The sequence below is a fragment of the Populus trichocarpa genome, chromosome 2 (assembly GCF_000002775.5).
Source record: "Populus trichocarpa isolate Nisqually-1 chromosome 2, P.trichocarpa_v4.1, whole genome shotgun sequence".
In the NCBI taxonomy this organism is placed as follows: Eukaryota; Viridiplantae; Streptophyta; class Magnoliopsida; order Malpighiales; family Salicaceae; genus Populus; species Populus trichocarpa.
In genome coordinates this window covers 12,565,530-12,591,183 of record NC_037286.2, presented here as the reverse complement: position 1 = coordinate 12,591,183, position 25,654 = coordinate 12,565,530, and the positions used below count along the sequence as shown (strand labels likewise).

The window sequence follows — 25,654 nt, the reverse complement described above, 5'->3', positions numbered from 1 at the left end:
GGGGGGGGAGTTGGATAGTGAACAAACTAATTCTAATTTTACTAACAATCTACAGATCAACAAAAGGAATAAACTCTTTCCTTTTTGCCTACACCATTCACTTCACAGGCACAAGGCATTGATGTCTTCGAGATCCTACTTCTAGTAAAATGATACAAGTGTATACATAACGGGAAAAGAAAGGAAAAGCTCAAGGCCAATGTAGGAGATGCTATTCTTAGCTAATGTCAGATACTTCCGGCTGCCGTGGCAGCATTATTGTTAGCATGCCAAGGCAGACCAAAACTTGCAGGAAAATGATCAGAGAAAAATCCGGTAGCCGGAACAACAAATTCCTCCAAACCCGCAAAGAAATCATCACTAACAGCTATCTCTGAGAATCCAGCAAGCTCATCTTCATCGTCGTCTTCCGTTATATCTTTCTCTTCTCTGCTTAATTCTGTGTCCGTAGTACTTTGAACTAGTAGCTCATCTTCCAGGGAAGTTGCTGGAGATGAGCAAGTGGGTTGGGCTGGCGATGATGGTTTGTTAGAATCGTTAGATGTACCAGCTTGTGGTGTTGAGGTCTTCTGACGCGTGCTACCTGCTAGAGAGTTTCTGTGTGTAGGGGCAGGGTGGTTGTGCTCTGCTGTGTACGTCACTATGAACATTCCTGGGTCGGATCTGTTTCTCTCCACTTGTTTCCGGGCCAAACACCCTTTTGAGCTGCTGCATCTGTAATAGCCCCTGTTAATCACAGAACAAACGAAAGTTTCAATCAAATAGATATTGAAAATTTACAAGCTTTGACTTGATACCAGACTGAGAAAAAAACGAGAAAAGCAGGCATAATTATTGAATACCAAGACAAAAGGCAGGCTTTGATTAAATTCAACACGGATACATAATATATTACCTTGGATATGGAGAGCCTTTGATTGGTTTTTGCCCATATTTACGCCATGCCCACACATCTGAAGATAGAGCCTCTGCTGGTACTTGGCATACTTTCTTTAACTGGTTCTTTCTGTGACAAGACATAAATATACAAATGAACCATATTTTAGCAAAAGAGTCGTCTTTCTTTGATGACTATCTACCAAATCAAATTATTTTGCTCGCTAGAAGTGAAAAGTAAGCAGATTTACCTTCTTTTGGATCGAGGTGTGTGAGAATTTCCACTGCTAGTCACAGAACCGGCAAGAGACTGCTTAGGCTGTGACTTTTTTTGCTGTTGTTTTGGCTGGGTTTGTAAATCCTTGTTAAAACTGGCAAACGAAGAAAACGAAGAGATAGGTGTGCAGGCTTGTGGAGAATAAAGGAGGGGCTGAGTTTTGGGGAAAAATGGCTTGTAAAGCTCATCCAGTTCTCCAATAACATTTCTTGTTTCAAAGGGATCTGGATGAGAGAAAAGATGGCCAACTTGCTCACTGCCAAAACCAGAAAAGCAAGAATATTGAGGATAATAATCTGATCTATAACCACTCGTAGTGCCGTTTCTGTTGCTGTTGCTGTTGATGGTGGTTGTGGCTGTGGTGGATGTGGAGGTAGAGGTGGTGCAGCCTCTGACCACAGCATGAAGATCCCAATCAATATCCTCCATGGCTTCAGAGACAAGGTCTGTGAATCTGTACACCTTCCTTCTGCGACTGATGTTATAGAGAGAAGACAAAAGAAAGGGCTGACTTTTTGAGAGAGAGAGGGTTAGGGGTTGTGATGAGGAGAGAAGCAATAATATATAGAAAAAGAGAGAGTGGCAATTTGGCATCTCGGTGTTTATCTTGTCATTTGCTTTCGAGAAACAGTGCTGGTTTTGGGGTTGACTTGTGAAAATGTCAAAGGGTTGTGTGGGGTTGGGTTGTGACTTGTGTGGCTCTGCCTTGGATTAGTGTTGGAAAGTCTACACGGCGTCTGTCTGTATGCCTGTAAGTGGAGGCTTGTGAATTACCGACAAAGGAGAAGAGATAAAATAAAGTGGAAGCCAGTTTACTTTTGGGTGTGTCTGGATGAATGGATAGGCGCTCCAATTTAAAGTTTTTTTTTTTTTTTTCTCATCGCGAACTTACAACAAATGTTTTGTTCCTTTATTTTCTTTGCTACTGAAAATTTTAAGGTGATTCTATTCTCTACATTGTTGTTGCGAATATAGAGGTACACTGCAGTCATAAGAAAAATCTCTGTTATAAGAGAAAATGGTACTTTTAACTAACTTAATCTTATTATATTTATCGTCTCTAATTTAATTTAATAATGGTATAATAATGAAGCACTAGAAATTTAATGAATTCAGAGGTACTTGGAAGTGTAGTAATGGTTATTTTTCAAAGTATTTTTCGCTTGAAAATACATTAAAATAATATTTTTTTTATAAAAAATTATTTTTCACTTCAGCACATCAAAACGATTTAAAAATATAAAAAATTAATTTTAAATAAAAAATTTAAATTTTAACTAACCTTTATTTGAACCGTAATCCCAAATGAGAGCTTCAAGTTTTGGTACCATATGGAAGAGTATGAAAAATTTATCAGTACAATAAAACCTACAACTCTCTAAAAATTAAATAAATGAAAGAAGATAAAAACATCAAATATAAAAGAATTTACTAAATAAATGAAATCAAATTAAAAAATATCCTAAAACAATAAATCAATTTGAAAAATATCCTAATTACTTAGAATATCCTTTAGTCACACTCAATTCCCAAAAAAGAAATTTAAATTCAGTAGTGCAACTCGTGTATGTCAAGATTTTGCAACCTTTGTTTATTTTTTTTAGTTTTATGTTCAAATGATATTTCTCATTGGGTTCAAATTCATCTTTTTCGGTTCATAAAAATCTTATCTTTTATGATTTAACTATTATTTTAACAATTTGCTCAACTCTCTAGAACTTATGTGTGTGTGTGTATATATATAAAAGATAAGTAATTCATTATATTTCGAGCCACGAAACACTATATATTAAAATAATATTTTTTATATTCTTATTTTTCCCAACAAAAACCAATGGTCTTGTTGATGATGTTGTTGATGAGGTAATATCCTTTTTTTTTTTTACATCACTCTTGTTATCAAATTAATTAGGACAAATAAGCTTTTTTATATTTTTGTAGTATGGTAAAATTACTTAAATACCCTTAAAAACAATTAACATTGAACTAGCTTCTTAATCTTCTTCTTTTTTAAGTATAGTAAATGATAGAATTATCCTTAAAATAAAATAAAAATTATTAAGCTTACGTGCTATGGCATTTTTTGTATTTTTAAGTTGGTTTTTTTATCACAATCAAGTTGAAAGATGAACAATTTAGTATTTTAATATATAATATTATTTTAAAAAAATAGTTAGTACGTGCAACACATGCACCAACTAGTGGGAGACACTCATGTTGTTTTGACAAACTTACAATGCTTTAAGGGTTATGTTTAAATCATCTCAGCGGCCCCTCAAACCCTAGGGTGATTTATGTGGCTAACAGGCCATCAGTTTAGCGTCCATTAACTTTTCTTTTATTTTTTCTTCCCCCCCCCCTCCCCCGTTTGATTCTCATGCCATCTCCTTTAATTTTTCAAAGAACTCCTTTTTTTCTTTAACTTCGGTCCCTATTTTTTTTATTATAATTTATTTTATTTAAAATAATTTATAAAATTAGAATTGTTTTTTTCATCTAACATATTTGATCCATATTCTTTTTATTGCTATTTTTTTTTGTTTTTTATTATTTTCTTGATTTATTTTATTTTTCAATTTCATCCTTCATTGTTTTATTTTATTTTATTTTATTTTATTTGTACACCAATTTTTTATTCATGTTATTTTTATTGCTATTTTTATATTATTTTCTTGATTTATTTTATTTTTTAATTTTTCCCTCGTTTATTTATTTCATTTAATTATTATAACAAATTTGGTCCTTATTCTTTTCACTGCTATTTTTTTTTTAATTTTGGATCATTGGGATTTTTTCTTCATGATTTTTTTGGATTTTTCTTCTATGGGGTAACCAAGTCTCCTAACCCGAATTATGAGTTCTAAAGATTAAACCAATTTGACTTTGATTCTTTTTAATATTTTTCAATTTTATTTTTTAACATTAGGTTATTGAGACTTTAGCTTCGTGATTTTTGCCGCTTTACTTTCTATGGGTTTATCTGAATCGCATATCTTAGGTTGCGAGTTAGTCAAGTTAATCTAACTGACTTGTTTTTTTTCCTATTGTTTTTAAATTGATTCTTTTTAGTTTAGCATTTCATTGTTTAGTTTGCTTAGGAGTTGATATTCATTGTTTTATTTGGTTTGTTTTTATAGGGTTATCTCATATTTCACAACCAGGACCGTGAATTTAGCATGCTCACTTGAGTTAGATTTAAAAAAAAAATTGATTTTTTTTTAATTTGTTATTGAGTGTTTGATTTGTTGGTAACCAAACTTCAATTTTGTTTTCATTTTCTTCTTTTTGAGGTTATCTTATTCTTATTTAATTTTTTTGTTTTATTATCAAATAAGATCATTAAGACCTTTTAAGAATATTTAAAAGGTATCTTTTTATAATATAGACAAGTGTTTATTTTTTATTGATTGATCATTGTCTTATTTTTTTTCATCGGTTTTTTTTATAATTATATTATTAAATTATGAACTAATTCAAATCAATAACCCGAATCCTAAATTTTTCTTATTCCTTAAAAAATACTACCATCACTTGGATATCCTATTTTTACACCAAAAAAAATAATTAACTTGACCGCGGCATAGCACGGGCATATCTAGTAAATCTCTATTCTATATCAAATCATTGACCTTTGTATTTCATTGTTAAATATTATTTTTAATTTTATTTTTTTAAAAAATAATTAAATGAATGGATTGTGCTAACAATTATTATCCTTAAATAATAAAATAAAGACTAGTTCAAGAAATTGTCATGGTGTTAAATAGTAACTAGTAATATTTTATTAATTACTTATTATCCTCATTTAAAAAAAAAACTGAAAAAAGAAACCGGAACTCCTAACCCTGATAAAGAACATCTTGAGATATAATTTATAATTATTTTTTTATTAGTATCTCTACCTTGTCACTATAAAATTTCCGGATAGTTTACGTAAACAAGAACAGCAGATATTATGTAACTTTACTTCTGGCACCCATCAGTTTCTTGCTCAGATTCTGCCTGCCCATCGTCAGTGCCTTTAACTTTCTTTCTATCTGTAAATCTGAAGCTCGCGTCACCAGATTCTGCCCATCACTTCCTTCACACGTGCAAAACCACTGGCTTTGGAAAACACTTATGATTTTTTCTATTCCCACTCCAAATTTCATTATGTCCACTACGTTATTCTCTTTCTGAGGTCAATTTATAATTGGAAGTAGCCATCAACTGAAAAAGAAAAATAGACGGTGTTAACTTCGCGTGGGTTGCCAGCTAGTAGATTTGGTTTGGCCCACAGCTTTGTCGAGAAAAAGTCATTGCCGTTACTGGCGCCTCGTGATTCAAGGCGTACCGAACTTTCCCTCTCCTACGAATCCAATGATACTGATTACTGGGTCTCGCGCTCAGAATTTGTTTTTAACTAATTTTTATAATTATTTTCTTGGAGCTGCATTTAAGAAATCTCATGGTATTTTTAGAGAATAATTAGTAATATGTATTTTTTAAATATATTTAAATATATATATATATATATATATATATAAATAATAAATAAGACTCATAACCCAAGAAAATTATAAAAACATCATATCTATAAGTACAAATATTTTCAAATCATTTTCTTTTTCTTAGAAAAAAAAATACACTCCATCCAGAGTTACACTATACTAACAATGTATTTTCACTATAGTATAATTAAGTTGGAATAAAATAAGAAAAATAATTGTTTGATTAATTGTTTTTTATATCCACCTTGACGACAAAAATAATTGTGATATATGATGGTTTTGAAAATAATTTTTATTTAAAAATATATATTTTTTAACATCAATACATTGAAATTATAAAAAAACATTTTAATATTTTTTAAAATTAAAAATGTATTTAAAAAACATTAAAAACAAAAATTATAACAAACACCCCATAGTATCGGCATCTACTTATTTTACAAAGTGACGAGAGATGATGCGAGAAGGGCGGGTTAATGACGTAGATGGAGGAGACATTTTGAGCCCAAAAGACGTGGGTGGCACGAGGGGCATTGAATTGCAAGCGTGTGGGGACCACGACTTAAAAGTGAGCTGAAGAAGAACCAGCCCGATTTTACTTCACAATAATTCATTTGTTTTGACCAAATCATGTTTTTCTAATGAAGTGGATTGATATTTGTTTGTGATTGGTCAAAAGCTTGACAAGTCAATTGAAAAAAATTGTCACATGCTGTGTCCTGTATGTATCTTTCCATCCCCCGTGTTCTTTCGCGAGTCCAAACTCTATTTGTGTTTTCCTAGCTGTATTATGTTTTTGAAAATTTTTAATTTCTTTTAAATTTTAAATTAATTTATTTTATATTTTTAATTCATTTTAAAATATTATTGTTAAAAATAAATTTTAAAAAATAAAAATATTATTTTAAATAAAAAATACTTTTAAAAATAATATCTATAACATTATCAAACACGCACTTCATATTCTCTGTCCTTCCACCGAAATTGCAGTATTCATGAACCAAGAATGCAGAAAGAGCATTAAAAGGAGTGTTCATTAACACACACACAAACACAAATATATATATATATATATTTGTGTTTGTGTAAAAATATAAAAAATATAGAAATCAACTTAGAAAAAGTAAATTTTAAAATATGGATTGAAATAAAGATCAATTCTCTTGTTTTAAAATAGTTTATTGTATAAGTTCTTTGATGTTAGCAGTGTTTCATGAAAGGGGAAGTTTTTTAAAAAGGGAAAGTTGTCTGGATATTCAAAATCTTGACAGAATTGTCTTTGTATAAAGAGACAATTTTAACATTAATTATGTTTAAAACCATCTGACAGGACGCAATTCTAATTTAAAAAGAATTTTAGATCAACATAAATATTATGTAATAAAAGACATAATTTCCCATATTCACTCCGACAAGGGAACTAGTGACAATGAATTTTCTTCTTATTACATTGAGAAAATATGGTAGTCAATAATAATCTTAGCCGTACTATTTTTATCTTGATTTATGCAGAGATTCGGCACGTTTTGTTTACTTAACACAGATAGTGTTTGAAAATGCATGCTAATTCGTGTTTTTAAAAAATTAAATTTTTTTTTGTTAATTTTTTTTAATGTTTTAGATCGTTTTGATGTATTGATTTCAAAAATAATTTTTAAAAATTAAAAAAACATCATTTTAATATATTTCAGCATAAAAAACATTTTGAAAACTAATCACAACTACACTCCCAAACAAACCCACATAGTAGCCTTTCCTTTTCCAAGCTCCTTTGGCTCTTTCTAAGAAAATATAAATGTTGGTGAATTGGTTAGGGATGGAAAAGAAAGATGATGTTGTTCATTGTTATATATAAATTTGTTTTTGCGTTTTAAAAATGTTTTTTTTTTAAATTGAAATTATTTTTTTTTGTTTCAAATTAATATTTTTTGATGTTTTTAGATCATTTTGATGTGCTGATGTTAAAAATAATTTTAAAAAAATAAAAAAATATTATTTTAATATATTTCCGAGTGAATAACATTTTAAAAAGCAATCATAACCACACTTCCAAACACGTAAGCTCTTATCAATACAAGTCTTCTCTCTAACATGTATGTGATCTCTCTCCCTAACAAACTAGTAGTCGCGAAATGCTTCCACAAGGCTTGGGTATATATATCTAAAAAAAAAACCATAGAATCCCAGGAAAATTAAATTACATTACAAAACATCGTGAAAGGAAACAATTCATTGTGCATTGTTCATATGAACGATGCATTTTTTTTACAGTTTGGTCATCAGATTGTTTTTGTTTACAATTTTATCATCTCAAGTTTCATCAATATGGTTTTATATGTGGAGATTCTATTTTAATTTTCTTTTCTTTCATGTATATAAAATATTGAGGAATATTTAGATGATGAATTAAAAACTGATTTTGCAACAGAGAACTTTAATTCTATTTAAGAAAATGATCAAATAAAAAAAAACAAACCCCATTTGAAAAAAAGCATGAAAAACTTCAATTTGCTTCCTAAAGTTTTAGTTCATCCTTGTTGTTTTAGCATTACACATTTTGACTCCAAATTTCTTTCTTTTTTTTTAACATTTCAATCTCTGATATGGAGAGACTAGAGAAAGTATTTAGAAACTATTGGGGAAAGAGAAAAAGTGTTCACATGGTCACAATCCGACTACAAAAAAAGATTGATATCGGTGTCAATGTATTTTTTTTTAAGGGAGTTCAATGAAGGTGATGTTATTTTTTAACCATATCAGAAAAAAATAGATTTGGGTACTTAAATTTATTTTTATTCATTTTATTTTTTAGAGAGATTAAATTTTTTTTTTTGTGGTGAGAAATAAATTTATTCAGGTTTATAGAGTGTTTTTAGATAAAAATAAATTGAAAAATAAATTTGTGTTGAAAAATCTCTTATTTTGATGACAAGAAAATTATGCAGAGCATGACACAACAAACAACTTGTTATATATATATATTTGCGATGTTAGGTTTTTGGTTATCTAGCCATGCAAGCAAGCCTAAACTTTTTTTTTTAAAAAAAAAAATTGGTTGATTTTTTTATTTAAATTTTAGTTAAATAATATTTACATGAAATGTTTATATGAAAAAAACTTGTTCTTAGCAACCATAATTAACCTCTAATATAAAATAATAAAAAATGTATAAAATAAAAAAGGCATATGAGATTAAATATTTCATTATTTAAGAGTGATTTAATTATTTCATTATGCTTTAAAAATAATTAAAAAATTGATTTGTCTCATATCAATATAATAATAATTAATGGATTCTTGTAAAAAAATCATATTACTCTTAATAGCTATCATTTATTTTTTAAAAGAACAAAATAATTATTATACTATTTTAATCCACCGATACAATGTATCTTAATGAAAAACCAAGCCCTATTAATTTTTTTAATTTAATATCTCTATAACAAAATAAAAATATATGTTTTCGACTTCATGGTTTAGATTGAGGGCGCGACTTCATTGTCAGTTCATCAATAACCCAATTCCAAAACCAGTTTCCACGTGGTGTGTAACAAGCAAGTCCAGTTCCATCACTTGATGGATCCTTAAAATTTTCAAAACTTTTAAAGGGAAAAAAAGGGAAGGAGAGTAACTAGAGCAGGAAAAAAAAAAGGCACGAGATACACAAGTGGCGATGGTGGTACTACTGTAAGAGAGGAAGAGTTTTCAGAATTGTTCCGCCACCACTACGCGTAACAAAAACCTATCCCTTTTTCTTATCCACACTTTTCCAACGTATTATGTGCTTTTGACAGAGTTGTGAAGCACTTGCTTCGGCACTTTGGTGGAGGCTGGTGTGCTTGCTAGATATTTCTTTTTTATTTTGTATCCCATCCTATGTAGGCAGGCGTTTTGAGGCTTTAGTCGAGTCCCCAGCTGGATGGTCAAACATTTACACTCAGCTACGCCTCCTGAACCCTACGTATGGGTAGATAGACTTGAAAAGAGTTTCTGGTGGTTTACAATCGATTGACCACGGCGACACACTAGTGATTTGTGGGGTCTCAGCACATCTTTTGATTTTGTTTTTTTCAGGGAGGAGCAAGGGAAGTGTCAGCTTGTCGTGATATTGGCACAAAGGAGATGAGTGATATTGGCACAAAGGAGATGTTACTCATAGATGGCTTCGCCATAAAAAAGAAACCTAACCATCCACTAAACGTTCTTCAGTAATCAATCTCCTCTATCTTTCTATCCGTTGCTAAGAGATAGACTAGAAGAGGGAGGGAGCACTTTATAGTGGGAGGGATGTGCCACACTAGTAAAAATAGAGGCACCCCACCTAATAATAGATGCAGTACCAGGTGTCACAATCGCTACCTACACTTTTCTTCCCATTGGTGTGCGATTCATGAACTAGGTGGTGAAGGTAGAAATTGTACTTGCAAACAATTTGAGCCTTCATTTGTGCCGGATCCATCATGATATACGATCGTGTCCTTTCTTTTGCTAGACATTCCATGTGCACAAAACAAGTGCTGAAATTAGCAACTGCTGCAAGCATTTATGGCAGTCGAAACTTAACTTTTTGTATGGAAGCCACTTGGTACTTACAAATGGAGAAAGCCCTCTAAGCTCGAAAAACTTGTGAAGTTGGAAACCTGAGATTCTACCATTACAATCACCAGTGGTTGTGTCCTTTGACTTGATGAAATTCATTAATCAAAGCCGAAAGTGAAAATAGAGAGATACGCCATCAAGCTTGAATGGGAGCACATGCAGTAGAATGCAACCTTTTATTTTCATCGATTCTTAGATGTGGCAATGGCGAAACCTGTAGCATAATCCTATCCTCTATCGCCTTCAAAGACTACCTGCTTTTCAAAAACACTATGGTTGAGAGCAAACATTACCTGGTTAATAATTAAACACCTCCAGTTGCCAGGCTTAACGAGATAGAATGAATGCTTTCGGGCATGCTTGCTCCTCTCTTTTTCTTTCCCTTCCCAATCCAACGACCAGTTACAAGGCGTTGATGTCCATCCTTCAATCCTCAATTGTTATGACATGAAACCATAATCCTCTCCTTCTCGTTATTTCTGACCACTCTGTATTTCCCCTTGAAAGCTCATATACAGAAATCTCAACTTTTAGCACAGAAAACTTTACTGTACCAGATACCTGGCCAAGCTGAGATGAATAAATACGAAAAAAGTTAATTTCCAACTAGCTCAAAAACTTGGTCTCAGAGCCGTCCCAACAGATCCAATTTGAGGTGACTGTTGCCGACACAGAAAGTTCTCCGTGTGAAGTATCCAACATTTCATGCAAGACATACAAAAAATATGGAAAATAAAAGATGCTTTATCAACTAGAGCTTGTCCACAAGGGAACCAAGTCTTGATGCAAGTTTAGCACTCTTGTAGTCCTCTCTAAGCTGAATAAACCTGAAATGGCAGTCAGTCAAAGTTGTCATCAGAGAAATCAACAAAACAGATGAAACCACAAAGAGGGGGTGGATCCACCATGAAAAATCCTCAAGTGACAAGGTAAAGAACATTAACCCTAGGGTTTCAACTGAAGCAAAAAAGATTTCAAGATACCTCTAAACCACATCTATTGTATGGGGAAATGGATTCATAATTCTTAAAAAAACATTTGATATTTCATGCAATCCTAAATAGTGCATATGTTTGAGAAAATTCTTTGTTTTACAAAGAACAGAATAGCAAGGGATTGTGTAGCTAAGCCAACTAGTTTATGATTAAAACCCAGTTCTAGGTGTGTTAAATAATGCATCCACTGTATCAGACTCAGTACTTGTAGCGATTTGAGTTAGTTCTATAAAATAAATAAAAAACACTGATGATACCTTTGTGCATCTTTGCGTATGCTGGGGGTACCCTCGAACAAAGTGGAAAGACTTTCAGGAGCAACAATAAAGACATTGGCCATTCTGAGACAAAAAATTCCCTCAGTAAAATGAGATAAGGAATTCTATATCAGTACTCAAATCTGGTCAATGGCTTGCAACTTACATGCCCAACAACTCAAACTTCTCATCAACAGAAGGGGCATTAAAACTTCGCACAAATTCTCCATACTCAGTTATATCACGTTTCAACCGCAATCCTCCACTGCATAGGAGAACCAATAAATAGAACAATTATGTAAAACAACTTGTTGGTGCCATTCCCAACAAATATTAGAACTCGATAAAATAGAAATCACATGATTTGTGCACAGTTTATCCATAAATAAGTTAATTAAACTTTGGAAGAGAATGCCACTGCATGATTAAGTAATTAAACTGGGGATTTCCAACAAGAAAAAATATGCACGTAGAGAGCATCTAGAAGAATCATTTCCAACTTTCAAGGACCCCACTAGAATATGGGCCACTACAAACTCTCAACCACCAAAATATGCTCCCCAAATGCAAGGGAAACCCAATCATGACTTATGGGCAAACTATATGCTAATAAGGAAGCTCCAAAACCAAGCAAAGACAAAACATAGATTTCAGGCTCAGCATTTCCCCTTTTCTGGATGTTCACATGTCATGAAGGTTAAAATGCCTTCTTCAATTCTCAAAATCCCAACATTTCTTTCTTGGATATGAAACTCATAAATTCAGAGTGGACTGAAAGAATTCCAGTCAAAGCTGTCAAATGCAGTCACCAATTGAAACATGCTTCTCTTACAAATAACAGCAACCCTAACTATAAATGACAACAAAGGATCACCAAACTACTGAGCATAGATGTTAGGCAATTTAATGCATGGAGCATCTCAGCAAGGCAAATTACCTGGGATTAAAAGTGAACTTCTGCCAATGATTCAGCAGCCCCTTGTGCAAGCGATTTCCCTGAAATGATAAACATATCCATGTTAAGTGTTAATGTTCCCTTCAGATAAGTATAAACTGAAGGAAAAAAAAATGTGTGCATGTAATTGCTATCCCACGCTACCTCTCTTCCCCAAGAATGAGCACAGATTATGTAGGTTTGTCATTGCACTGAGTGAAATTACAGGTGTCTCAGTCATATTTCTGGAAATCATAATGATCTGCCTCACCAGAGTACATTCTAGGAATGCTTCTATTATGGGAGGGAAGAATTTCAAATTTGACTCGACTGTTGAGAATGACTGTGTATGAGATAAGATTTTCAGTTTTGAGTCATGTTTTAGAAATCTTGGAAATACTGATCAGTCTGATGAAATTATGATTTAGAAAAAAAGGTCATTGCCAGTTATAGCTTGCCAAAGCAGTGTCCTCAGAGAGCTGAAAGAGGTCACCTAATAGTTTGAATATAAACGCACACCAATTTTCACCTAAAGCTCAGTGGCAATGACTGTTACTTGTACTAGAAAGGGAAAATAAAAAAGAACAGAGAGAACAGAATCACTGAACAATAATAGAAAATGGAATGCTCAAAAGACTTGTTGAAGCAATACCTCCTCCAACGTGCCAAGACACTCGTGTCAGAAATAATAAAAAGAAAACAAAGAAGTACACATACCATTCTTCCTTTGGCAGAGAACATAAAAACTCTTTATTTGCAGATGCATGAGCAATCATGACTGGAGGGGCAAACTTGGACAACCAATTGCACACAGAAGAGTCAAAAGAATCTCAGAGATAGACCACTTACCAATTCCGTGAGGAATGCTTGTTTGTTAAGACCTTCCAATGCAGTGAATGCAGCCTCAAGCACACGTGAAAGATATGCCACAACTCTAGCCAAGAGAAATAAAGCAGTTACTATCAATAATGACTGAAATATTGAGTTCTTTTATTAAGAGATATGCTATTTGACAAGGATACATGATGGAAAAGAAATGAATTGATCCACTGTCATAGATTCGGATTCATAATATTAGGTGTATGACTGAACTTGGTTAGAGACTTGGGACCTTGGATAATTAAAATAGTGGAAGCTTTGTGTTGTCAAAGAGAAGCTCCCACTCGCCAAGTGTGACCAGCAAACACACAAATTAATACATTTCTAAGAATCAAAGAAATAAAATCTTTTGAGCAATGAAAACCCAACAAAGAAATGGATTGACTTCGTATCACTTGTTTTTCAGACAAACCAGCAAATATGCTTTTAGTTCAAAACACAATTTCTGAGTTTATCGAGCTTAAAATACTTTGTGCAAGCATTTGTTGGACGATGGTCAGGAGCCATTCCATCATCAGGTGACCTATAATCTGTTGCCTTTTGTTCAGCTGGTAGCAATCGCTCTACCTGTGTGGGAGTTTCCCAAAGAAAACTATAAGAACAAGAACTTAAAAAATAAGCAGAGAACAGATCAGCCAGACATGGAGGATGGTAGCATAATTTTCAATAGATAAAATATAAAGATATGACTAGAAAAAATATAAATGAAGTGTTGTACTAAATATGATGCCACATAAATACGAATGGTGAAGAATCAAGGACCAGCAAGTGTCCACCTGAATCCATGCAATGTTAAAATAAAACACTACGAGGCAAGAACAAACCTCAGCCATAACTGTTTCAATGCACTGTTGAAGCCCTTTATATGCTGCAGCCTCTGCAGTGGACATAGCTGTTGCCATTTCTTCACATGAAGCAGCATGTGCACCATCCACAGGTAGTAAAAGGCGAGATATAGAATTTGCAAAACACTGAAGATGAAAGTTGAAGCCATTTTAAGTTCTCTATTTATCACAGGATTTTCCTTGCTAATTTCACAAATATTTAAACAGTGTCAGTACAAGCCAACATACTTGCTGTACTATAGCCACACTACTTCCACACCGTTGTACAGCAACCATGAAAGATCTGAAACTGCTCTCACCAGCAGCAGCAGCAGCCTCTGCCTGCATCTCAACATCAATCTCACTTAAGCACTATGTTCTGAGTAAATGCACATCACCTTTATAAGGAACTCCATTATAGGTACAACTCATAAAGATGGAGCAATGATAAAGCAAGGAAAGGTATTTGATCAAGTAATTACAGCAGAAGCAGCTGCAGCAGCCACCCTTCTACTAACACTCGTTCCCAGCACAAACCGTTCTCTTAAAGTTGCAGCTTCAGTGAGACCATCTCTAGCTCGTTCAAGACCTTCTGTTATATATTGCCCTACCTACATTTTTTTTTTTTGAAAAATAAAAATGTGAGCTAACCATGACATAAATTAACAAAGTAATATATTTAGTATGCAACTTACTTGGTCTAGCAAGCAAGTGAACACTGCTTTCACATTGGCTGCAAGGGTAGCAGGCTGCAGAAAAGCATGTTCAGATTCAATAAAAAAAACTACCGGTGAAATATTTGAACCTCTAATAAATAAAGAAAAATAACATATTCATATTTAAGCCCTCTTTTACTGCATATTATCGCAGTTTAGCTTTCTTTTTAGAGAAACAAATAGAAATAAAAGACCAATCAGACTCATAAGGCTCAAAAACCACAACAAAGTAAAGGCCTTAATCCACAACTGGAGGTAATTAAGACAATTCCAGAACACCCAAATGAGACATTATATCAGATGTCACCTCCAAATGTACATTTTAACCCGTCATTATCACATATCCATTACAAGATAAAATTTGACAAAAGCATGAGTTTGACTTGTAATGCTTAGCAGACAAGTTAACATTCTTATTCTATGTACCAGGCCAAACAATTAAGGTAGCCTTATATGAATCTATACATTTGCTAATATAGCTGCCAATTTCATGAATGCACGTTAACCTTACTTTACCTAAGAAAAAGAAATAAAGAAAAGGTTATTTATACGGAAAGAGCATTTCAGACAAGGGCGCAGGATTCTTAGACAACTTGACAAAAGAGGAACATTCAAAACAAAAGATAGTTACTGCTTAATTACCTTTTTGATAACTGGAAAAGAGTACTCAAGCATTTTGCAGTAAATCCAACGGTATATGGTGCAACTATACAAGAACTCTCAGTAACAGACTGATTGCAGAATTAAAAATTACCAGAGATGAAAACAAAGTGCATCTTGATATTGCTTCCTCATTCCACCGCACAAATTCTGTCACAACAGTAACAGATATCTGCTGGTGGGAAGATGCTGCAGAAGCCCCTTTTGAGCGCCCAATAGTCCCAGTTGATTCAGAAGGCTGCTGGCTCTCAGCACGCAGTTCTTCCATCTGCAAATCATGGTACAGTCTACTGTCGCCAGAGAAAAAAGTGCTCTGTAGAATTGACAGGGGGGGAATAAAACATAAACACACAAACCTTAGCTTGGTATAGTTGTCTAAGAGAGGCCTGCTCATGTTCAGGATATTCATCCTTGTGAGAAGAGAAAAGAGACTCTGTGAGGCCTGTATCAAGAGTCAATAAGCACCGAAATAAACGAGGAAAATGGTGCAAGAAGCTTGACAAATGTGACTAACATTAGTTGATATACACATCCATCAAGTCATGCTAACACTGTTATTCAGGAAATCAATCTCGTTGTCAACTATGATTTGCAGTAACATATTTAAATATATCAAACATCAGTGGCAATCTCTGCTACCAAGTAAATAGAAATTTTCTTAATTGAAGAAATCCACAGGTCATTTATTAAACTACGCACAAACTTTTCATAGAAGCTCACCAATTAAGTATAGTTCATTTATACACCATTCAAACTCATATTCTACAACCAGAGGCAAAAGAGGCCAAAATTTAAATTTTCCAGGATTTGACTTGCATTGCTTAAAAAAGCTAATACTATAGACATTAACTAACTATAATCATAAAAGGTAATTCTATTTGAATATATTATAGAATGTCCATATCTTTATAGTATTCAGGACCAGAATCAACAATTAAGCACCAAACAACTGAACTTAAGTCACCAGTCATCATCCAAATGACCATCTCTGTTTTTTCCTTTTTCTTTTTTCATTTTGGTTAAATAGGAAAGGGTGGAAGATGGAGTGATGGGAGTGATCCCCCAACCCTGCAGCCTTGGTATTAGCTGGGACCACATAGAGCAAAGGCTACCCGTTGCAACATGAAGTCATTAGCAAAATTGTTTCCACAATAATTAACAGGGAAAACATATGTTAACAAGAAAGACAAACCCAGCTCATATTTCTTCATCGATTAATGATGCTCTACACTTGCACTGAATATTGCAGATGATTACACATCTAAAATTCACAAAATAAAGTTAGTTAAATACCCTCAACATCCAAGTCACCACATCCAACAGCTCGCAGGTCTCTTGCAAGTTCCTGAGTCTTCTCATATGCCACCGCTAGCATTCTGAGATACTGAAGCCTCAAGTCAAACACAAAAAAAGTCAATATCTGATTGTCACTTCAAACTGAAACACAGGAACTAGAAACAGTGGACCAAGCAATTCTACATACTAATAAAAGTCCGCCTTCTTCCATGGGAGGTAAATTCACAAGAGATGGTTTCACTAACAATTTATCTAAAAGAGCTGTAACTCGTTGCTCTAAAACTCTCTGCACATACATAGAAAACATCATAAATATGAATTCGCACAAAAAACGGAATGCAGTTTGCAATTTGAACAAGATGATGTAAAACATATGAAGTATAATAAAAACATTCCTGCCTAGATACCTGAACCAAAATGGACATGACATCATTAGGAGATGGGAATACTGCCATAATTGTAGCTGCTTCTTTACGGACAGTGTCTGCAGGAGAGAAGCATAGATTTTTAACAATCCTCTGAAGAATGCAACCCTTGCTTGAGATAAATGGCTATTTTCCAAACCTGTGATTTCTTTGAACAAGGAAGAGAGTCCACGAGCAACATTGCTAGGACTAGCTTGAGAACCCTGATCACCAAGAACCAATCTAGAGTCTGCATTCATGACTTCCACATCAATGAACATTGGACGTGTTGCCACATAATGTTGCATGGCGCTAGTGCCCCTGTTGAACTGCAATGCAAAAGAAAACCCATGAGATAAAAAGAAAAAAAAAAAGTAAAGGAAAAAACAGAAAAGGAAACCTTTCAATGAATTTGCAAGATCCCTTTATAAATGGAAGATCCATATTACTTCAGAGAGCGATGAAAAGGAATCAAAAGAAAACAAAAAATAACTAAAATTTATGCTTAAACAATCTCCCTCCCATTTTTTCACCAAAAAGTGCGGAAAGGAATAGCAAATCTGTAGGCATTTTGGACCAGGTCATGCAAGTCTGGAGGACTTTTCTTATTATTTTCCAATAATCATTATTCTGTTGTAAGTTGGACATGAAGATTTTATTTCAAAGATGAAACTAGGAAAGCTTATATTCAATTAATCAGTTCAACCCTAGACAGTAAACAATATGACTCCCCCAGGCCAGTATAATCTAGCCATGTTCAGGTGACCCCAAGTCGAGGTGTTAGGCATAAAAGTATCCTGTCCAATCACATGACAAAAGAATCACCTGAGATAAAAATTTTGCACATTCTGCCATGGTAGATAATTCTCGTTTCTGTGATGCTGCATCAAACCGAGCCAACAATCTATTCTCCAGTTCTGCGTGACAAGTAATAAGAGGAAAAATGTCACCCTCTACAATGTTACGGTAAGCAAAAGAGACAAATCCACCAATCATAAACATCTTTATCACTTCTTCTTGTTCTCTTTTTTTTCTTTTTTTTTGGGTGGGCGGGGGGGGGGCGCTTCCATGGTTGCAAGGCACAGCAGGATCACAAAAATTCTCAAATAACCTTGAATTGGTCCTTGTAGAGATTCTGAACAAGGGACTCTCAAGACAATGAGTGTATGGTGATAATTATTTTATCAAAATATCCGTCAAAAATTGAAAATAACAAAGGTAATTTCTGATTCCAAGGAGATGCATAAAAGCCAGTAATGATATTCCTTTTAAGTATCACAATCTGCATAGCTTTCTTCCTCCTTTGCCAATATGGAACTGACTTTTTTGTTGTTTAGGATAAAAGGAGAAGGGGTAATTAGAAGTAAGGAATTGCACGGTACAGAATTGTAAATGAGACATCCTATGTAAGGAGGATAGAACAACCATCTAAATCAAAATAACAAAGCAACACAATCCTTTTCTTGAGAACTGCCCCTAAAGACATCTGCTGACATGACAATGCTCAAAGTCAAGAAGACTATCCTGTTCCACAACAACTGACTTAGTGTGAAGTAATGAGTGAAAATCACTGCACCTCCTCTCCATCAAAATGCACATACAGCACATCTCCATAAAGAACTAAAATCTTTCTCCCATTAAAAACCACAGAAGAATCCAACACTAGTTCTTCTAAGGATCACCTACTCGCAGCTGAATTGCAAACACATAGCCCTGCCACATATCCCAAGCTACAGGGCTATGTGGAAATAAATCACTCCAAGATTCTTCATTATGATGGCACATAACACAAATATTCAGAGACTGGACCATATGGAAATGGGTATCCGAAAACTCTTTCTCATCACAAGCTAGCCCTTTTCTTCTAACCTGATGATGATGTTCGACCATATATGGTATAACCATTAATAGTTATTAAACTACACAGTTTGTCATTTAGACATAATTTTTCACTATTTTCATTTAACACTGAATCATTGTATTGTTTTCATGCACCATGTATGGACTTCCTGTGGCAGTACTATCAAATCCAAAAAGAACAATATGCAGAACACATACCATTGCAGTAGTCCTGAAGATTAGTGACTGCAACTTCTAATCCTCGGCTTGCAGTTGCATTTCCCATGACTGATGTTACAGTTAAGTCTTGTCTTCCAATATCTTCCTCAGCAAATGACCCTATAGAAAAGCGATTAGGTTAGTGCAAAGAGATCATGCAGCATGACAAGAGCTTGAGGTTGAAGAATTATGAAATTTCAGAGCAAAGAGATCATCTTACGTAACTTCTGCGCAATTGAAGCCGCCTCAGCAACACGGCTGTCATCCGAAAACAGAGGTGAAAGTTCCATTAAGTCACCTGGGCTGCCATTGAATTCCATCATGTACTGCAAAAATTAAGTAAACAAGGTGTTAATGCATTCTTAGGCCAGGCTAAGGAAAGCATAGAAAATAAGTTGATGGGCAGTACCTTTATGAGCTCTATTGTTTGACTAGCTGTTTCCCTCTGAGCATCTGCACTCTGACAAGATCATAATAAAAAGGGTATAATAACTATAGAACTGAATGCATAGCAAAATTATAACCGGGTATAAGAAAAGTTTTACCTGCAAATGGTCTCCTATTTTGGCAGCAGTCTGTCCAACACTTGAAATACGTGTGTCAAGCCTTGCAAAGCTATCAAACAAGCCATCTACACCTTTTTCCAGCTGAAAGACAAAATCCATAGAAAATGAAATCAAGATTTTTGCTAAACTAGATGGATCTCATAAACCGAGCAAAGAGAAACAAAATGTTCTTGTCTTAAAGGAGCCAAACCAACCGAATGCCCCTGAAGACCTAAAAACCACTTGCCAAAAATGGAGAACGAAACCCAATCAATTTTATTTTCTTTCATTTTCTTTTTATTTAAAAAGGATTATATCTTTTTCATTGCCTAACTTCAGTTCTTCATTACTTTTAAGCCAATCAATTATATAAAACTAAATTTGTAGCCTGCGCTCCGTTGCGGGTTGGGCAAATATTTTTTGCAACGTAAAAATGAATGCTGAGGAAAAAAGATTTGAGACCCGAGTCATGGGTTCAATTGATAATTTAAATAATATGATTAAAAAAAATACAACAATAAATAAAAAGATAAAAAAATATCAATGAAAAAATGTTAAAAAAACTCAATCTGATCCAACCCAAATTATCAAACAACTTAATGATCAAGAGCAAAATTGAAAAAAAAAAAAGGAACAAAAAAAACAGTTAAACTGGTTTAACTCACAAACTTTGTGACAATGAATATAAGATTGGAATAATCTAATAGAAAAAAATACAGGACAAGGAGTTTAAATATCAATTCTTAATAAATCAAATGAAAACATGACAACTCCACAAAAAGAAAAATGAATAGGATAAAGATTTAGCTCGATTTCTAGCAGATAAAATGTTAAAGGATAAAAGTCAAGGAAAAAATATAATTTAAAAAGGTCAAAAAAACTTCCAAGCCCAACCGAATCAAGATGCAAAATCTCTAACCCAGTCACCAAGGTGAATGCGTTTGAAAGCAAATTGAATAATATCATGAAGCTTAATTATCGAACAACATAATGCTGAAGGACAAAAATTAAAAAATAAAAATTAAAAATCAATGAAAAAAAATGAGTCAACTCGGGCTAACCAGCAAATCCCACAATCATTGAAATCGTGGAATCATTGAACCGAACTCAATCAAGAAACTTAATTCCTAACTAATTTAATTTTGAAAAATGAAATTGTAAGAAAAATATCAATATAGAAAACTTGCTAAAAGAAAAAAGATAGCAAAAAAAAAAAAAATGAATCAAGTTTGATAGGAATAAAAACCCATAGATGATGAAATTGTAAAAAAAATGATCAGAATAATCCAATAAAAAGAAAATGAAAAACAAAATACGAAAACCAATTTCCAATAAATCAAATGTTAAAGAATAAAATTGAAATAATTTAATTTTAAAAAAGATCCCAAAAAATAATCAATCCGCTTAAACCTTTAAAACCGGTAATCCTAGTCCTGAACCCGGGATTAACCTCGTATCAACGAAAAAAAAACTTCGTTATCCCGCAAACCCTGTGATCATGAGCACATAAACGATATAGCCCAATACAAAGAAAAGGAAAAAAAAAAGAGAAAGATCAATTTCAAATAAATTAAATGTTGAATGAATAAATTGAAATAAATCAATTAAAAAAAAGGACCCAAAAAAACAAAATTCAACTTAATTAACCTTGAAACCGGTGACTTTGGTCATGAACCCGAAACTAATTCCATAAAAAACAAAACGTAAAAAATAATAAAGAAAATCTCTATAAAAAAAGGGGGTAAAAATAATTAGCTTTAAAAGGGGGGAGAAAAAGTCAACTCGGGCAAACCTCTTAAACACGATCTAACCTAAAAAAGTAGGAAGATCAATTTCAAATAAATTAAATGTTGAAGGATGAAATTGAAATAAATCAATTTAAAAAAGGACCCAACAAAACAAAATTCAACCTACATTAACCTTTGAAACCGGTGAATCTGGTCATGAATCCAAGACTAATTCCATAGAAGGCAAACCGTAAAAAATAATAAAGAAAATCTCTGAAAAAAGAGGGTCAATTTTAAAAAAAAAAAAACATTAGCTTTAAAAAAGAGGAAAAAAAAACAAGTCAGCCCGGGCAAACTTCTTAAACCCGGTCTAATCTTTAAAACTTATAACCCGTGAAATCCTTGAATCGGGTTCAATCAAAAAGTTTAATTCCTAGCTAATTTAATTTTGAAAAATGAAATTGCGAAAAAAAATCGATTTAAAAAACTTATCAAAGAAAAAAAAGATAGCAATAAAAAAAATACATATCACATTTGAAAGAAAAATAACTCATGGAGGATGAAATTGAAAAAAAAAACAACCTAAAAAATAATTCCAAACAAAATAAATAGCAACAAAAAAAAAACCAAATTTGAAAGATAAAAAAATAAAAGGAGGTGAGATTTAAAAACAATTGTAATTTTATAGCTTATTAAAAATAAAAAAAATGGTAATCAAAATAACAGGGACCAAATCTGAAAGATTAAAAATTAAAAGGGAATGAAATTGAAAAACATTTGTAATTTCATGGCTTATTCAAAGTAAAAAACAAAATAGCAATCAAAAGAACAAAGACCAAATATAAAAGAGGAATAAATTGCAGGGCTAATCTGGTTTTATGAAGGGGCTTACACGGAATTCAAGGGTGGAGAGAGAGAGAGAGAGAGCGATCATCGACACCAAACCCGATGCGCATTTGGGGCATGTGCTCCCCCATTGCGTCGAGAGCGCCGAGACTTTTCAAATGTCACCCTCCAAGGAGGCATTTGGTGGTCGGACAGCCTTTCACGCACCGCCAGAACAATGCAAGGGTCGTCCACACGATGACGCGTGCTACTAGTAGGTTTATTTTATAATTATATTTAATAAATTTAATTTACAATAATGCTCATGCGTACCCTTGGAATTACAATAAAACCAATGTCAAATGATAAAAAAACATTTAGGTGATAATTCTGTTGATTTTGTCTTTAAAGACATCAAAGTAATTATATTATTCTAAAAAAATTGAAAATACTAAAATATCTCTGAGTAGTAGGCATTAGATTATTTTATTCCAAGGTTAAATTAATAATTTTATTGTACGGAAAAAAAAAGATGAAATTATCAATCTAACCTCATATAATTTGTAAAGGACAATTGTGTTATGATGAAAAGACCATTTTACCTCCGATAACTAGTTCAAAGGTTTTTTTGTTTAAGGTCAATTTCATAATCACACTATTACAATTAATAGTAAAATGAGTTTTGGTGAGCAGTAACTTTCCTAGGAGAATTAGTTTTTTTTTAATTTAATCAGCCACTAAAAATTAAAATGCAAGAAATTACTTTATAATATCACCGTACTAAAGGAAATGGAATTAGCTTGCGCATACATTTACGGATGTGTGTGTTGTGTCTGGTCACTACTAGTTGATGCACTGTGACATAATGTAGTCATCATCATTGTGCCTGTTATAGAGGTCCAATCAGCAAGTAAAAGATAAAGAAGCTTTTGCAGTTTACTTCAGAAAAAAAAATATCGTAACAGTTTTTAAAATGATTCAAAAACATGCACACAGACACCCATAAACTCACCTCAGCAAGTGTTTTACGGTGCTTGGAATCTTGGACAGAAACCTCCTTCTTGAGATTGTAGAGCCTTCCATCAATCTTCAATCCAAAAAAAATGTCACCAGAGAAATTTTTTACAGCCTCGTATATTTCATCAAATACTCTTGACAACCTACCTGTTTTCGGAGGTCTATCAACTCCCTACAAGAATCCCGAAACAAAGACAAAAGACTATCCACTTCAGGAAATAAGGGAGAAGACAAGCCTTGCGCCAATTTTGCTGCATCAGATGGGGCTCTTGCATGTCCAGTTGCTATAACATCACTCCCACCGACACCATCAGCTGAATCTGCTTCTTCATCTTGGAAAGATGGGAGTAGATCATTTACCAAGTTCCCAAATAATGCATCAAACGAAAAATCACCCTACGAATTGAATTCAGACTGTAAGTTTTAACATAAAACAAAGCAAAAGGCATGATACCAAGTTTTCCTCATGAAGATTAAGCTGTCCACTATCTACTCCTTACCTTGAAATCATCTATATCCAGAATGAGTGGAAGAGAGGCAACTGACGAAGATTTTGAATTTCTATTGCTCCTGATTCCATCTATACTATCCTTCATCTGCTTCACATTATGCATATTACGGTAAATCATCACCAGAAATTAAAATTTCAAGCACTGATAATAACGCTGATAATATTTCAGAAACCCTGGCTAAAAGACTTGATCACCATCACATGGGCACCAAAATAATAAGTGTGCCAGAGAGATTTACCTTATGTAAGCTGATTTTCTCTCAGTAAATTCTAAGCTGGAAATTTCATTACAATGAACCAAAAAAACACAGAACACAAAATTTAATCCAACTTTATCTCCTGCTTTCTCCAATTTTCTCATCAACCAAACAAAAAGGAAAAGGAAAAACCAATTCAGCGTCCCATCTAGTAGCAAGTGCTAGAACCAGTACACAATACTCAGTCGATCACAAAATGACCATAAACCCCTCCATTAAATCTGAGAAAATTTAAAATAAACTAAAGCGCGTGCAGTTTATAGATCATGAAGCAGAATTGATAAGAATGTTACCTCGTCAGTGATTGAATGAGAAGAGCAGAGCGCGGAGACGATGGCCAGAGAGAGGCTTTGGCTCTTAATTTCTACGATTTGGTAGGGTAGATCGAGCTTTTGCCGAGAGAGAGAGAGAAGAAAACAGACTCTTCATCAACGAAAACTACAATGAATGATTTTTGTATTTTACAAAGTTACGGTTTTGGCCTTAATTTGGTAGAAGGGAGGGTCATGCTGGGTAGCGTCAAATTGGGGAATTACGATGCAAGGTAAGTTGTGGTGAAATATATTATTTTACTTGAATATATATTGAAATAGTTTTTTTTATTTTTAATATTAATATATTAAAATTATTTTAAAAAATTAATTTAATAATTTTTTAAGTTAAATATATATAAAAACAGAAATTATTATATTATCGAGCAAGTACTAAAAAAAATGCCTTAGAGGTTCAGATTCCCCTGCAAACCATTTTCCAAAGTCATTTTCTCGTCTAATTATATTAATTAACATTTTTCAACAACTCTTTTCAACTTGCAGTGAGCATTTTTAATTTAGTTTGATTTTCACTTAAAAAACAATCAAAGTAAAATTTATTTATTTTTAATTTAAATTAAAATCAGTTCAAATCGAACGATTCAATTTATGTTGTTAAAAAACCAAAAAACTTTATATTTTTTTAGCTATTTTTGTGATTTTTTATGAACAATTAAAATAATTGATATAAAAAGCCTATTCTGATTGTCCAATTTTTTATGTTTTTTTTTATGGGTTTTGAAAAACCTTTTGATTAATGTAAAAATCCTTTTCCAATTTATCAATTTTTTTTTGTGTTTTTTAATTGGGTTTTTTATTTTATTTTTTTAAGAGAAGCTACTCAGTATTAAATATCAATCAAGCCAACTCAATTTCATTATTTGTCAAAAGCAGGATGGTACACAACTACCATAAACAAAGCAATAGCAGAAGCAGTTAGTAACAAAAATAAACAAATAAAAATATCCAAACAATTTTTATGTTTTAAAAATATTTTTGAAAAAATTTATATTTTTTTTATTTTTTTACTTTAAATTAATATTTTTTGATGTTTTTAAATTATTTTAATACGCTGATATTAAAAATAATTTTTAAAAAATAAAAAAATATTATTTTAATACATTTCTAAGTGAAAAACACTTTAAAAATAACTATAACCACACTATCAAATAAGCTATACTAAATCAACTATTTAA

The 25,654-nt window shown here is 32.9% G+C and overlaps 2 protein-coding genes across 3 annotated transcripts; both read right to left on the bottom strand.

Annotated features, from left to right (window-relative positions):
- Positions 1 to 18: 18 nt before the first annotated feature.
- Positions 19 to 1,702, bottom strand: LOC7457359 (WRKY transcription factor 22). Its single transcript, XM_006386554.3, has 3 exons — positions 1,128 to 1,702; positions 896 to 1,006; positions 19 to 726 (listed from the first exon to the last, which is right to left on the bottom strand). The coding sequence occupies exons 1-3, from the start codon at positions 1,580 to 1,582 to the stop codon at positions 228 to 230; spliced, it is 1,065 nt and encodes a 354-aa protein (XP_006386616.2). The 5' UTR covers positions 1,583 to 1,702; the 3' UTR covers positions 19 to 227.
- Positions 1,703 to 10,826: 9,124 nt separating this feature from the next.
- On the bottom strand, positions 10,827 to 24,610 carry LOC7497227 (exocyst complex component SEC10b). 2 transcript variants are annotated; one of them, XM_002301337.4, is made up of 25 exons: positions 24,441 to 24,610; positions 23,880 to 23,975; positions 23,527 to 23,775; positions 23,375 to 23,449; positions 19,811 to 19,912; positions 19,675 to 19,725; positions 19,486 to 19,591; positions 19,266 to 19,385; positions 18,033 to 18,124; positions 17,368 to 17,536; positions 17,211 to 17,287; positions 16,991 to 17,089; positions 16,801 to 16,891; positions 15,864 to 15,949; positions 15,602 to 15,775; positions 14,827 to 14,880; positions 14,614 to 14,742; positions 14,381 to 14,473; positions 14,132 to 14,278; positions 13,777 to 13,874; positions 13,278 to 13,362; positions 12,432 to 12,490; positions 11,661 to 11,759; positions 11,495 to 11,578; positions 10,827 to 11,069 (listed from the first exon to the last, which is right to left on the bottom strand). In XM_002301337.4, the coding sequence occupies exons 2-25, from the start codon at positions 23,973 to 23,975 to the stop codon at positions 10,994 to 10,996; spliced, it is 2,511 nt and encodes an 836-aa protein (XP_002301373.1). In that variant the 5' UTR covers positions 24,441 to 24,610; the 3' UTR covers positions 10,827 to 10,993. The 2 variants fall into 2 exon arrangements, with proteins under 2 accessions (XP_002301373.1, XP_024451101.1); XM_024595333.2 differs by lacking the exon at positions 24,441 to 24,610 and adding an exon at positions 24,130 to 24,171.
- Positions 24,611 to 25,654: the final 1,044 nt, after the last annotated feature.